At 41.8% G+C, this 16,056-nt stretch overlaps 1 protein-coding gene across 3 annotated transcripts in view; it reads right to left on the bottom strand.

Moving 5' to 3' along the window:
• NAV2 (neuron navigator 2) overlaps positions 1-16,056 on the bottom strand; it is a 435,335-nt gene that overhangs the window by 51,954 nt on the left and 367,325 nt on the right. For all 3 annotated transcript variants that reach the window (XM_072865147.1, XM_072865145.1, XM_072865146.1), the window contains exon 12: positions 5,096-5,234. In XM_072865147.1, the coding sequence (XP_072721248.1) occupies positions 5,096-5,234 (139 nt within the window). The remainder of the gene's footprint in view (positions 1-5,095; positions 5,235-16,056) is intronic.

Genomic DNA, 16,056 nt, shown 5'->3' with positions numbered 1-16,056 from the left:
CCCCAGCAATGACATATTTTTTTAATACACTAGGGGAAAAAAATACAAAAAACATAACAGTCATGCCCCTTAGAATGAAGAAAGAAAGAAAGAAAAAAACGGCAAGAAAAGCACTTGATTCATAAAGGACATATTCAGCTTCATGACATTTATAATCCTCCATCTCGAATTTCTGACGAACCCTTTTACTGCAATGCCAAAAAAACGTTTCAAACCTGTGCAGCCAGCTTTCCTTTGTTCTTGCTGCTTTCCTATCTCTTGTCTGGCAATCTGATCTCCAGAGCATGAGGAGGCAGCTTTTTGAACAGATTTGAAGATGTGGAATGCTGTTCATTCTAAGCTAACATATTAGAAGGACACCCAAGAACTGAAGAAAAATGAATCCCCAACAACTTTCTAACAATACTCAAGTCTGACTTAAATATACAAATTACATCAGTTTTTACTTCATATTCAACTCTTACAAACTGTTTTTTCCTTACTCTTTGCACAGACTCACTGTGCTGCCAGTCATTTATGGAGAATTTTGCAAAGATCAACATCAAATATAGAATTTTCTTATTAGCAAGCCTTTGCACCAAATTCTCAGAAATGCTTAAATTAAATCTATTACCCTACATATATAATATATTCCCCATATATTAGCATTTTCTATTGCTAATGATTACTCTCGCACAATTCTACTTCTCCTGTCAAATCCTGCTGATTAATTTGGGCAAATTTTGTAACACCACAATCAACTATTTTGTGATCAGGCACAAACGACAAATGTCCACATTTGATCCTGATCTGGATAAAAAATTCATAGTTGCAGTGTTCTCCAACCATCACAGATTCTGCTAATTCAACACTTGATCATGAAGCTCCCAAGTAAGAGCTGGTGAATTTTGGTAAGATGTTGAGTGCCATCTCTTCCTTGCTGCCTCAGCAGAAGATGAACGTGCTCAGCACTGTGCAGTAGTTAAACAGTAATATCACTTAAAAGAAAATGATTTTAAATACCCCAAAGCATTATAAAGCCCACAACCTTTTACTCCCTTTGGATAATCAGAAAAGCACAGCACAGGAAAGGAAAGGACGCATGATCATTTACCATGCTTTCAGCAAAATGCTGTATTTTATTTTTAAGTTCCTAAAGCATGTTTCGAGTTTATGACTTTTCTTTTCTTACCAGATCACACCATTAATATTAAAGAATCTAGGGGGGTTGTGGTTTAATTTCCTCTGCTTTTTACTGCAATTACTTTTTTCTTAAAAGCCTGAAAAACTAGTCTAAGCGATCAGTATGTGAAAGCTGACACCACACATCATAACGGTCTTTCTTCAGTCACGTGAAATAGTTAGGGCCTGGGTTATTTGTCTGTATATTGAGCTAACAAGCACTTGCTGAATTATTAATTTAGATATTATTTTCTTGTTGTATTTTCCTCGTGCTATGTAAATGTCATTTCCCTGCCTCTCCATTCAAATAGAGCAACTCAGCACAGGCTTGAATGAAACACTGCTTTCTAACTTCCTTCTTTTGTATGGCTGCAAGGCTTGGGGATGGTTGTCTTTCTATTTATGACCATCGGTAGGTGTGCAATAAATTCACAGTGTGACTGTTTCTATGTTCTGTGTTTCTCTAAAATCATCATTTCATGCAAACATCTCCTAAGTTTACAGATCTTGGAAGAGAGCACAGGCAAGAAGTAACAAATAATTGACCAACAAATCCACCTCAACATCATCCCTCACATGTTCTCATTAGTATCTTGCTTCAAGTACCTTCTCTGGAATTGCTTATTTACACCATTAGCATTTGAGAGCCAGAAATATACCTACTTGCTGGTAAAGGGCTTATTCTAGTTTTGGTTGACTATGAAATGTTCCTGTACCTTCTATTTCCTCCCTTTACATCTGTAAGAATAGCACAGTCTCAACACAGAGAACGGCATTACAAGAAGTCCTCTATCTTTGCTCTTTTCCATTTCATTCCACTACTACACCCACGGCCCAACTTTTTCTGTAGCCTTTGAAATGCTGAACATCTACCCTTGGAGCCCTCTGGCCAGAGATGTTTCTGTTTAATGGTAAACACTGAGAACAGCACAGAAACATGAGTAAGGAATCAAAACCAAAACACGGTGAAACCTGGCTTCGGGATTGCAGCTGAAACTCCACTGCCTGGAGTGGGTGAAAGTGGAAATAGTGTTTGCTGGAGGTCACGGCAAGACATAGCGAGCACGAGCTGGGAGCAAAGCCTGCCATCCGACTGAGCTGGGACTAGTGGTAACCACCAGGATTTCTCAACTTATTCCTACAGTTTTGTAAATCTATTCATGAAGCTGTGAACACACCAAACCCATCTTTGCTCCAATGAAGCTGAGAAGCTGTCTTGACCCAACAGCTTAAAGATGCTGCTGTTTTCTTTGTAAAGGAATTGTTTCCTTTCTGCCTTCTGATCTTTTTAGCATGACACGAACAAATTTATTACTTGATCTCTTCCTCTCTTCCATCTTATTTCCGTTAAATAAGTTATTTTCAAATGTCTACCAGGTCTTAATTTCTCCTTAAAATATGTGCATGACATGACTTCAGAGGCATACTACACGCAGTGCTGTGTTAAAAGGTAACTTATCTAAGTCTGTGCAATATAAGGGCAAAACATTAGGGCCCCAAAAGTGGTATAGCTACATTAAGTGGTTTGGTACTTGGCATAATCAGAGCAAGACACCGGTAAGGGTGCCTTGGGAACCCGGTAAGGCAAATTCTGGTTCCAATCACTAACTTGTTCAGAACTGTCTTGCGAACATCTTCATAGCATGGTTACAAAAAGGGGCTACAACTATGAAGATGGAGTTATGAAGACGGAGTCTATGAAGATGGAGTTAATACCATATTTAAGTCCTGCTTTTCAAAGATGGAGAAACTACAGCTTCTGGAGGATGGGGTACTCAGCAGCTCTGAATATCAATTTCTTAGCAGAAACTTTTTTTTCTACTCCAACCATGTCTTCTACCTTTGCAGAGATGATTCTGCATAAGTTACTGATTTTATCAGCAGATACTGACAAGTAAGCGCTCTCTCCCTTTGATGTTGCTGTATTATTTGTCTGGACTCCCAGTTGCACATGTATTAGCTTCAAGCTACCTCCTTTATTGCCTGAAATCCAACTTCTGTACCACCTCAAAAAGATGTAGCAGAATCACAGCAGCTTAAAAGTTAAGTGCCTACTATTTAGGAGAACCAAAGCAGTGGATACCCTGCGAAGAAAAGTCCACATCCCTATGCAGACGTCTGCCAGCCCTTTGTGGCTCACCACAAAGGGGAATGCAAACCTGGGCACAGGCCATCATACAGCACTCCAGGTAAGACAGAAAAGGCATACATGTAGCATTCGCTGTTTCGTGAGCTCTGAGGACCACTTTGGACAGCAAAAAAAATCAGCCCTGCAAGCTACGTGTAGTTCCATCACTCCAAGCTATTTTCATTCTTTTGGTTAAGATGAGGATATTCTCTTCAAATCAAACCAAAGTATTTTATGGGTAATAATTTGCAGATAACAGTAATACCTAGAATAAATACTGTCAGCCATGAAAACTGAGGAGAGAAGCAGGTCACAGGCACAAATCAAAAAACTACAAACACAACTTGTACATCTTAGCTCCCAGCTTCCTCTTCTAATGACTATGCTCTACTGTCTGTACAAGCTTCAGCTGCTTTTCTTCTGGTGTACGTCTGCGCTCTCTTGGAGGCTGTAAGAGTTGTGGAGGAGGAAGAGGAGTTCGTCAACACAGATTTTGATCTCTCAGAGGTGTTTCCAAGAATCTGAACCATCAGAAGATAGAAACCAAATGAGTTTCTATTTTTTTTCCTTAGGTTAATGTTTAGTCACGTCTCCCTTTTTCTTCCTTTTTTTCCCAACAGTATTACAATGTTGAGACAGTAACAATTGTCAAAAAAGTACTTCTAGTTGTCTGTGTTACCCTCTCCTGTTACGTACTGAAAAACACACTTCATAGATCTTAACTCCTCTCAACTTGTATGGGACTTGTATTAGCAGTTTCGAGCACACATGCAATCGCTGATACACAACCAGAGGCTAACTGGAAATCTTTAATGTAGGCTCAAATATGCACTTCGTGGCAAGGGAACAGAGAGTAATATATGCTTGCACCACAGTCCTTTAGGCAGAGTAACACTTCACAGCAACCACATGTCTACATTAAAATTGATATTAAAATCAGATTTAGGGTCCAGTCATGAAAAGGACTGTAGAAGAATAACAGAGGAAAGAAACAGAGGAGAAGGTCATACCTACATCCCTCTCCTCTAGCTGCTGCAATGCCAAGTCACTGCATCCCGGTTGCTTTGACACACAACACCCCGGTCCCTAGCAGGTGGGTGTACAAAGACCAAAGCTGGACTGCTTAGTCCTACACTTTTCCAAACAAAATTCTATACAACTGGGGAAAAAAACAGTTTATATTACTGCAAATCTCTGTATTATGCAGTCTAATTGATGAATGAAAAACCTTCATTTGTTTTACCCTCTTTGGGTGTGTGGCGTCTGAGCACAAAATGTACACATATGCTGCCGATGGACGTAAAACTTATCCTCCTATGAAATGCTGCCAAAAATAGAAAGGCTGCAGTAACGCACAGCCCTGGAAGTTTAAAATAATCTATTTCATTTGCCTAGCATGCTTACGTTTCCAATGGAAGCGTAGATAATCTTTAAACTTTCATGTTGTCTTAATTAAATTCTAGTCCTCAAGAAAAAACATAATACCTTTTCTAGAGCTAAAAAAAAAAAATAAAAATCCCATCTCCTGATGCATGTTTTCTGTACAGCAGTGCTGCTAGGAAGCCAGAAGCCATTTGCTGCCACACCACCGCAGCAGAGATGCCACGGATTCCACGCATAGAGGAAATATTCGTAAATGCCACGTGTGATAAAGTGGTTACTATTGCTTGACATTGCATTTTCAGTGATACCATCCGTACTGAAGGCTGTCTGTGTGTTCAAGTTCATCCAACTTAAAACAATTACACCTATTGCACAGAGAAAATAATAAATATCAGTGTTACTTGTCTAAACCTGAAATCTTACCTGTGCATCTAAGTTTTTGCGGGAGGAGGCAGGTGTGTTGGCATAGGAGCTTATAGAGGAGCTAGTGTTAATGTCATCCGTACTGAGATTATCTATAGTGTCACTGATCCCACTGCTGACAGAGCTGCTGTCATCCCAGCTGGAGAAAAAGCACAACAAAGGTAGAAAACAAAGGTCAAAAGACAAAACATCATTCAAAAGGAAAAGTATTATTTCTACAAGCCTTATCCTACTTGCGGTTGCCAAATGAAAATGGTATGCTCATTTTCCTAACTTACCTTCATTGCACTTCCAAGTCTAAATGCATACAGCTCATTGACTATATGGTTGCCACGAAGCCTAATGCATACCATCATTAAGCCGGTAGCAACAATGATGCAACTCTTAACTGACTCGATTGAAAGTCTGTATGAATAAACAAACTTTACAGTGACCCTCGAAATTTATGCCTGCAGTCCCAGAGCAGGGGAAGGTGGTGGTAAGAAGGCGTCTCCAGGTAGGCGTAGCACTGACTTGCTAAGCTGTAAGGCGGAGATGGAACTTAAATGTAAGGAAAAAATTCATCCTGAAGCAATCTTTTGTACATGGTTTTTTACCTAGACCTGGGCAACAACCTGCATCTACCATCAACAGCATCACCGGTCTCAGGAATTTTTAGTAATTGAAAGTCTAGTTGTTCAGATGGCACATAACACTCCCGAGCCATACAACACATCCTTTTCAAGGAGACATTAACAGCTCACTATTCAGGACTACCTTCTTCCAGCGTGTGACAGCTTCAACATTTTCTAGTAAATGAGAAATGCCTACCTAGAAGTTTAGGACACAGAAAGCACCAACAGCACCAAGAAAAAACGTCGATGCCCAAAGCGATTTGAGCATTAGAACAGACAGAATCCAAATGATCTAAAAGTCAAGCCAGATGCTCCACTCCTAAAATGCCCTTAAAAATAAGCTGCTTAAGGAAGAGATTTATAAACCGGCTTGCAAGTGCTCCATCTCCAAGAACAATAAAGCTAGGATTGACACACCATCCTGTAAGTAGCTCTGCGAAGACGTTTCAGTTCACTGGTGGGTAACTACTGCTGGAAATGTATAAATACGTATTTCATAGATCAGTTGCAAAATCTAGCGGTAAGAGCTCATCTCCTGGCAGTTCTCTAGCCTTGCATTTTGGGAGCTCCAGACTCTCTTCCCCATTGCATTTCTGTTTGCTTTACAAACTTGTAACAAAGAGATGGCAGTGAGCTTTTTGACCACAGAGTGGAAGCCATTCACAAATTGATATATTGGATATTTAATATGTGCGTTTAAAATTGTATTGTGTGTTATGTAATTAAACTATGAAAACAAAGGCAATCTATGTCTGCTTTCTTGAATTTTATTCATAGCTTCACCGCTGACTTACCATAGAGCCTTACTAGATAACCTTTAGCAACTTTGAAATGAAAAGCATTTCATCTCTCTCACTTAGTGTTACAAAGCAGCTACCCGTATGGGTTTTAACGACGCTTCAATAATTTTTAATTGCTTTTTGCTTACTTGGGAATATTTTGTTCACCCGTACCTATGTGAGGCCTTTCAGGGAATTGAGGACAGCTTAACCAGCAGCACAGTTTGCTGAACCACATGAACGGCAGTGGCCATGGGGACACGTTCCCCTGTATGCCTGCAGAAAGTGTTATTGCTCGCAGCTGCTCTTTGCTACCGCTTTGTTCCCAGTTACGGTCCTCATCAATCTGCCAGCACAGTCATTCGTGCCAGTTCTCCCCGTATCACTGCAGACAAGGCCAGCTGGGAAGCTCAGATCAACAGTTTCAGCAAGCCGGATTGATTTTGCCTTCAGGAAATTTGGGAGCGTTCAGCCACACCGCTCTGCTGGCCGAGGACAGGGATGGGGAGGGACAGGGATGGACAGGGACAGACACCGGGACCAACCGCTGACCCCTGCTGCAGGCTCTGTTTCACGCGGCCTTGAGGTAGCCCTTCATCTGGTGTCCTCCAACTTATAAAAACACCCTCCTGCCAGTTCTGATTGACTTCCAGGAGTGTCCCAGTTACAGGAAAGGCTCTGGCTTTGCAGAAAGATTTTCCAAACGCTATTTGATAAACCCACAGGCACTCCAGCCCTCCTGATCGGAAAGAAACGCTGTAGTCTACAGTGTTGGTGATGCTACAATTTAAAGGAAAGATACCAATTTTTTTTCTAGATTTGCCTTCACCTGGATATTTTTAAAGAGGAATCCACTGTAATACAAAATAGAAGTACATGTTAAAATAAAACTCCACACACAGCATGAGACCCCTTGAGTTGGAGAAAGCCAGCCAGCCAGATTCAACACAACAGTTTATTTGCTATTTTCCAAAATCTTCCTCAGTATAACTGAATGAAAGGTGTGCTGACCCTACAAAGAAATCCATGGAATGTAAAGGGGGGGGAATCATATTTCCCCCCCCAGTGCCCAGTATGGAAAAATTGAAAACTTGGAAAAGAACTGAAAGACTTCTTTGAAGCACCTATTTTTTTAAAGTAGGCAATTAAATATTATAATGCAAAATATTGCAAGTCACATTACTTCTAAATTTCAGTTTTTAAAAACAGGCCCTACAACTGATATTTACTTCTATTTCAAAATCTATAACATAAGGCAATTACAATTCCTAGATTTTATAACTCTGTAAATAAGGTTACAAACCAGTTATTAAAATAACTACATAAAAGAATATGCTCCTCATTTTCCAAAGTTTTGTGTAGCAACTAACATCTTCTTTTTGATTTCTGAACCTATAATAAAATCCTAAGAATAATATCAGCAATGCCAATGTATTCCATGTTTAACAGTCCAATTTCCTTCTTACGGAGATACGGCAATGCCCCCTCAAAAAAACCCCAATAACGGACTTCTGTGTGACTCCTAGTTCCATCCTGAATGGAGAGAAACATTACATTTTCAACCATTCAGCATTCTTAAACTATCACAGGCCCCAGTTCATCAGTATCTAAAGAATGTGTCTAATGTTAACCATAAGCACTTTTACTGGCATCAACCAGTCGGGTTGACCTCAGTTGGGCAATCTAAGGCATTATGGAACTGTTTGAGTGCCCTTCTGAACTGGGACATGTGCCTGAGGGCAAAGGTAGAAACATGCACCTGAATACATTGATGGTTGTGGCTTCCCCTGAAGTCTATCCTGGGCTTTAAGTCTTTTATGTTCTGATGGAAACTATGAACGACTCAAACTCTGTATTTTCAAGTTTACTAATCTGTTACTAAATTAAAACAGATTAGCCATTCTGAGGTCCAAGGATAGATGTCTAGCATTTTGGCTGCCAGAAGCTAAGCAACACAGCTCTCGTAGGCATTCTGATGACACCAAGTGATGATACTGATGCACACGGCTGTTCTGACAAAGTAAGATGCCGTGTCAGCTAAACCCAGACATCCCAGGTTTCGCTTTATTTAAAAGAATCACTTCAGTACGGGTGTGGGAGGGGTCAGTCTCTAGCTAGAAGAACAATAGGATATAAGAGAACAAGAGAACACAACATCTTAAGAAATTTAAAATCATTTTGAAAACCTACGGAAACAATTACTGATGCTGTCCTTTGGATTAACACTAGAGACAGTTTTAATGCAAGTGAGATGCGTGTAGAACTCACTGAACTCTGTAAATTAGATGCCAAGGCAAGCAACTTTATGAGCATACAACATATACTGCCATACTGCCAACAAGTAATGCAATTAAAGCACATATACTGTTTAACCTGCTGTCAATCATCCATTACACCAAAAGCTCTTCTCCCCAGGAAGCTCAACGCACCGCGTTTGGTGTAATATACAACCGTATAGGACACACCGCTGCGTGTCTCTGTCTGCACGCGGGTGAAGACTGCAGCTTCTCGAGAGGACAGCATCTGTTACCAAATTGAGGTATCTCTGTTTCACATGGTTCTTCAAACAACCCCAAGCCCTCCACATAAATTAGTTCACTTTTACCTTGATCCAGTGCCTTGATGGTTAAAGTCAAAAGCAAGGAAGCAGAATGGGGAATCTAACAGCCCTAATTACGGTGTTCTTGGCTCCCAGAGCCAAGATAACATCTTTGTAATTTAGCTGGTGCAATTAATAATTTCTGATGTCAGCAAAAGTCTACTCAACCATAACCTGAAGCTGAAATGTTTGGGCTTTCCTTTCTCTATTTGATCAATCACCTGAAACTTTACTTTGATTACTGAAAATTACAAAAAAAAATAATCTTAAAAGTGTATTATATATATGAAAATCATACAACCACCCACTTAAAAACCATCATCGCCATCACTTAAAAACTCCCACAAAGCTGCCTCCTGCTCTCTATGAAACCAAGCACCCTAAGCACCCTCCTGTCCCTCCCCATCGCAGCCTGCTCACCCTAATGCGACTAACAACGTTGCTACTAGAGATCGCCCACATACAGCACAGGTCAACTACTCAAAGCTGCTTTTTGAAACAGGTTTGCAAGGCGGTTAGGCTCAGGCTTGTATTTTTCCACAGTCTATCAGCACTTTTCCATCTTGCATAATCATCATCCACGGAATTGGCTCTTCTTTGTCAACTTGGACGGCACATGAAACCACCCTGTGATCCTCAGGACAGCCCCCCTCACTGCAGAAATCTTCCCCCTTTGCAAGTCCAAAGCAAAGGAGTCATTAAAATCCTACTAAATAAAGCTATTGTTAAAGGCTGAAAATGCAGCCTTCTCTACGGATGGGTGTGGATTTTAACTTTGCTGGATCTTCAGTCAAAACCAAAATTACAATGAGCTGCTGAAAAATACATTTGTCCAAGACAGGGCCTTGGGGCTTTACAATATTTCAAGTGGAAGCATGGTAATTATCCTCTTCTACCTAAAAATTTAACTATTTATGAGTTGATAGGAGAACAACAACAACAAAAAAAGGTCAAGGTGCAAAATGATTGAAACTTCACAGTACCTTCAAAGAATTAAAAGGAAAAATAAACAAGCAAGGTAAATGTAAATGTGCTATAACATGAGATACTAAATACTACAGTTTCCACTGTTTTCTTCTGGGACTTTCTACAATACTGACATCACTCTGTCAGAAATCCAAAAACCATATACAGACCCTTGCACGGTTTTCCTTTCAATTTGTTATGAAAGGTGACAAATAACTGTTTGCAAAAGAACGGGTGGAAATCTACTCCAAGAGAAGTGAATTTAATTAATGTATTTTACATGGTTATCCATCACCCACCTTCTCCATGCCTTCAGTTACTCTCTTCTTATTACTTCTCCTGGTAGGTATTTTAAAATAAACCCCTTGTTTCTAACCGAAGGTGGAGTCCAGGGACAGCACTGTTACCTTGAAACACTTTCTAAAGCCAGACCATGAGAATGAAAAGCAAACCAGGCAAAATGAATAGAGACCATTTCCAGCTGTTCTTTCTGGAGCAGAATCTAATCCTTTTAATGACATTTTTTGGTGCAGAGTTAAACTGCTGTAAGTGTGCTGTGAGCTATTCAGACCGTTTTCATGTTCAGTGACTGTCCGATTTCACGTTTAGTGACTGTTCAGTTTACCGCCAACAAGCTGAAACGCAGCTCTCTCTCCAGCTCTGTTTAGAATTCATCCAAGATAGCGTTTCAGGATTTACATTTAAAATACCTATTTGTAAAAGAGAATAACTCACAGAAGAAAAGTATCAATTAGTGTCGAAAAAGGTTGGGTAAGAACAGATTTGTAGAAGCTAGAAAACTGCACATGCTCTTTTCATTTAATCTTTTTATATCAGTGCTAATAACCTCATAAAAATAACACTGGATTTTATTTTTGTCCCTTAAAATCTGACCAGGAATTTGACCAAGCCACTGTCAAACTTGAAGTGAACACAGCTGAGCGCACACACATAGGAGCTGCTAAAGCCGGCTAATCTCAGGGACTTTACCATTTAAAACACCCTAAAGCTTCATGAAAGCAATCTGACTTTCTCCCGAAACTCATCATCTCCTGCTCTAAAGCAGAAATTCCAACGGCACCTTCTTCACCTGCACACATTTTGCGCAGAGACCCTTCAGTCGTTGGCTGCCTGGAGTCACTAAATACAGCGGCCAGCACAACTGTATTCAGTTGCAAAATGCTGGACTGGTGGAACTCGTTTTCTTGGCCATTGTTCACAACAATGGTTCCTCTGGCATTGCACAGCCTCGGGGGAAGGCGAGAAACCAGAGGAAGGCACTGCCTTTGACCCAAGTGCTGGAGGAACACAAACTCCCAGGTCCGTCTGAAAAATTGAGCGTAAAATGCTCCAACCAGCTACCAACCCCTTTTTCCTGGACTCACGACCTATAAACCGTATTGGTGGTGTTCCCCATTTACTGTTCTGTCTGAAGACTTACTGTGTTTATAAACCAGTTTACAGACCAGCCCTCCACTGGGTGCACCCCTGCGGCCACTGGCACCCTCACCTCCCTGCTTTGAAGGCCATGGGACTGATACTCATCCCTGATCACTTCTGTGCGACTCCAGGGACTCCAACTGATTTGCACCAGTGAAAGCTGGAAAGAAAAATCAGTGTCTTCCTATCACAATAAGATCGGTGCTAAATTTTAGTTGTTATTATCTAAAAAAAACATGCTTTGTTTCCAAGACAGTAAGAAGTGCTGAGAAAAGTCTTCTAATGAAAGTCAGAAATCCTTGTTTACGTACAAAGCTTCTGGTGCTCTCCAAGAAAACAAATCCCTGTGAAGCGTACAGCCTGTGTGCGACAGCGATGGACTGAACAAATCCCCAGAGGTCAAGCCAAAGCTGCTGGGGATGCTGCGACGGCCAGCCCCGGCTCCCTGCACTCCCCTGGGAGTGAGGGAGCAGGAGGAGGTCCCTGGCAAAGATCTAGGTGTGGATCCCCACTGCAACATGCCTTCTCCTCCCTCTTGGCCAGGCCCTAGCCCTAACACCTCCCTCCTCCAGGCAGGCGGAGAAGGTGCCCTGCCCAGGGGCTGGCGAGCGGTGATCACCCAGCTCCAGATTGTGCCCGTTTCTTTCCCCGGCCTTACTTAAGAGTTTATACTTTCTTCTCCCCCCAAAGCAGGTACTTTCGGGGTCACATCACCTCCTCGTACAAAGGCACTATTTAAGTTACGACTTAAAGAGGGGGCGGCACTTACTGAAAACACCGACATGGTTTCTGACACCCATCTCCCACCCGCACGCTCCCCAGCACTGGACTGAGCTGGTGAGAGCTCAGCAGCTCACCAGCAGTTACTGGTACCTGGCAGCCTGCTTCACCAAAGGCTCCAAAACACAAAAAACAACGGGCTTAAACACCAAGAAGAAAAAGAATAGATTAGCTAAATTCTTACAGGACTGACGTAACTAAAACGTGGAAGGAAAGGAATGAAGGGTAGTATGGAAACAAAATTATGCAAAAGGCATTTCAATTCCCTGCTGCTGAGTGGGCTTTCCAAAGACTCAGGGGGCTGGTCCCACCTGTCCCTGCAGCCACTTGCCCCCCAGCCAGGGTCACTCGCCCACCCGCTCCCCCAGCACAAATGGCCAACTGGGACCACTGGGCAGCCTCCCCCAGGGAAAGGCGGCTACTAAACACACCCACAGAGCCAAAACCTCCAGCAGCTGGCAGGTAGAATACGGCTCCTTCGCTTCCCACTCTTGTTTTAAACCCTCCTGACGCTGTAACTCCACTAGTGACACCAATGCAAATCTTCTAAGGTCTGCAGGCTGTAATCCCAAGCAAGAAACACGCAGGCACAAAATGAAGAAGTGATATACATGCATGAAGACTTGAAGCAATTCACAGTCACTGTTGAAGTTCTGCATTATTCAGAATACACTGGAAAGCTTCTACATAAATTGATCAAGGCAAAAACCTGTGCACAGCAAAACACAGATTTCACACATGAGAACTGCTCGTCTCTCACACGGCATATCAGCTGCAGCTAAGCACCAGGAGACAAAGATCATGCGTACGCTTGCACACTCGTCCCCCATCAGAAAAAAGGAGAAACCCACAAAATTTTCCTTCTGAACGCATTACAGCCTGTCTTAAAATAAAGCTGAACTTGGCAATAAGAGGTGTTAATTTGATCACAGGGCACAGCACTGTCCCTCAGGAAGCTAAACCACGGAAAACCAGCCGTCATTATCACACCAGTGATTTACAGGACAGACACATAATCAAGTGCAATACTTTATTCGCTGTAACATGGAGATGTGTGGAGGATGTCAGCTACTACCAATTCTGAAAGCAGTTTTTTTCCTAGCAGAACTGCACCATCCTAAGTAGGACCAGTAAATCCTGGTTTATGCTGGCCTTTAAAATTAGGTTGATTTGAAAGAAACTGTAAAAAGGAAAAAGATCTTCTAACCTTACTCAGACAAATCAGGAAGCCGACAGAAATTTGCACAAGAGTGAGAATGAGAACTGCATATTATGTGCTAAAAAGCAAGTGCACGCTGGGCTGTGATACGGCCTGAAGGAGCCCCCCCCGCCTTTGTTTCCCCGCAGCGAGCTCATTCCCACAGAGGTTCCTCCTTTGCACAGAAAGCAAACTTCCAGTGCTAAAATATAACAAAGCCCCGTAGTTTTCCGAGGCGAAAAGCCTCTAACACTAGTGGAAAGATAGCCGGTTAGGTTGCGACCTACGAGACGCTAATAATTTTCGATAAACCTCAGAGAATCCTGAAGTAAAGCCAGAAAAAAACCCCAAATATAGTAACAGCTGTCAGTTCTCACATGGGGAATTTCCTACTATGTTATTCAAATATTTGTAATCTAGTAAAAACGTATTGGTTTCACGTAGCATACAGCGATTCAAATGAAATAGTGCAGGGAGAAAACTTCTCAGATTTACTCCATCATCCAATGTCTTTCCATTGCTGCCAGCATTTACAAAGCTAAACCTATTTACACAAAGGTGTAACACAACACACTTCCCTGCTTTCAAAAGTGCAGAAAATCTCTTACCTTGCAATATTCCCAGGCCAATGCACTTCTCCACCTTGCTGCCCATGAAGAATTCCAGAAAAGGGGCTTAGATTTATTTTGCAGGTTGATACCTTCATTAGGCTACCATCCAACACCCCCCTAAATAAAACAGCTCGTAACTCGATTACCTAGGCAGAGACTTGAAAAAAAGTTGGAGCAAGGTTGTTTTCCAACAGAGCCCTCACCATTCAGCAGCTCTGAAAGACACTGGAAAGTAAAGCCTAGCTAGAAGGTGATCATCAGAAACTTCCCCTAGAAAGAAATCTGATCCCTCAACAAAATTAACCTCTGAAGTGCTGAAAAAGTGAGGGGTCAAGACTTTCTGCTGGGACTAGGTCATCTGTGAAAAGCTGTAACCTGATGGCAGTAAAGCAGGCAGAGCGGGTGCCTCCAGATCACGTACCGTATCGTATGAAGTAAAAGCTCACGTCAGCAACCCTGTACTTGAAGGTACTGAATGACAGTATTTGATCTCAGCTAAAAGACTACAATCTCTAAAAGCGTATTTCCCACTCTGCTTTTATAGAGGGATTCAACAACGTGACTGCTGAAACAACTAGAGTTTTATGAGAATGTAGCAGGAGACATACCCCAAATGTTTTAACATAAAATATTTGGAATACCGGTAAAATACAAAATTCTTTTTTTGGGGGGTAGAAAAACATTTTCATTACAAATGGTACCGAAAATACCAATTTATCCACTGGTATCCCCAATAAAGACCTTATGAAACTGGGACAAGATACGTAAGATTTATCTGAGCAGGGATTAAACACACTAATCCTTATTTACAGTTGTAAAGTAAGGGGCTTATTACTTCCCTTTATTTCAAGGAGAATAGAGATGGGTATTTATACATATTTGGTTGATAAAAATTTATGGTCGTTAGCATTCAAAACTCTTATTTTAGTCTAATATAAACACTTTCTGACAAGATTCTTCCCAGATCTCTGCAGTGTGCCGTACATGTGGGATTTTTTTATTCTAATATGGGAAATTACACTGGCTCTATTTACCATGGGTAGTAGTGCTCAGAGGCACTAATTACCCTTATGCTAGATGCTGCACGAACATAACCCGTAAACGTTAGAAAACCTGTAAGACAGCGAGAACTGGAAAGCTGGTCACTTATAGCCCATGTGGACTCATCACTCCCGGAGTCTCCTGTGTGCTAATGGGCTCAGTGCAGGGGGGAGCATCTTCAGGCACAGAGCAGGAAATGATACATGTACCCCCCAAAAAAGAGAAATAGTAGAAATACAAGAGGAACATAGATGATGCAAAAGAAATTTTTTACAATGAGGGTGGTGAGACACTGGCACAGGTTGCCCAGAGAGGTGGTAGATGCCCCATCCCTGGAAACATTCAAGGTCAGGCTGGACGGGGCTCTGAGCAACCTGATCGAGTTGAAGATGTCCCTGCTCATTGCAGGGGGGTTGGACTACATGACCTCTAAAGGTCCCTTCCAACCCAAACCACTCTATGATTCTAAAACACAGTGGAGTTGGATAGCCGTCACTAGTTGGGCATGGAAGGCAGCCCTGGCGCTTGGAGGAGAAGATGTATTATGAGAGGTCAGGGAGTCCACGGGTGGACGAAGAACCAAGGGACTGCTTCAAGGTCACTGTGAGCAGCAGGGGGTTGGTGAGAGAAACGCTACAGGTAGATGTGTGAAGAGACTGGGGACAAGAAGTTGGAATAGGGAAACCGAGGTTAGGGGTGAGGTCTGGGAAGGTGGTCTGAGGCTGAAAAGAGACATCTATCAGATGTAAAGCCACGGTGAGGACACAAGACGAACTTGACAAACAGTTGAAAGTCAGGAAACTGGACTGCAAAATAGAGAAAACAGATTAGGAAAAAAAAGTCTGAGTTCATGAAATTAAGAGCATATTACAGTAATATGCACAAGGAGAAGGGATTAAATTCAAGATAGAGCCTATAGTTTTTATCATATTT

This window comes from Ciconia boyciana, chromosome 6, assembly GCF_034638445.1.
Source record: "Ciconia boyciana chromosome 6, ASM3463844v1, whole genome shotgun sequence".
NCBI lineage: Eukaryota > Metazoa > Chordata > Aves > Ciconiiformes > Ciconiidae > Ciconia > Ciconia boyciana.
This window is presented reverse-complemented; position numbering and strand designations above follow the sequence as displayed.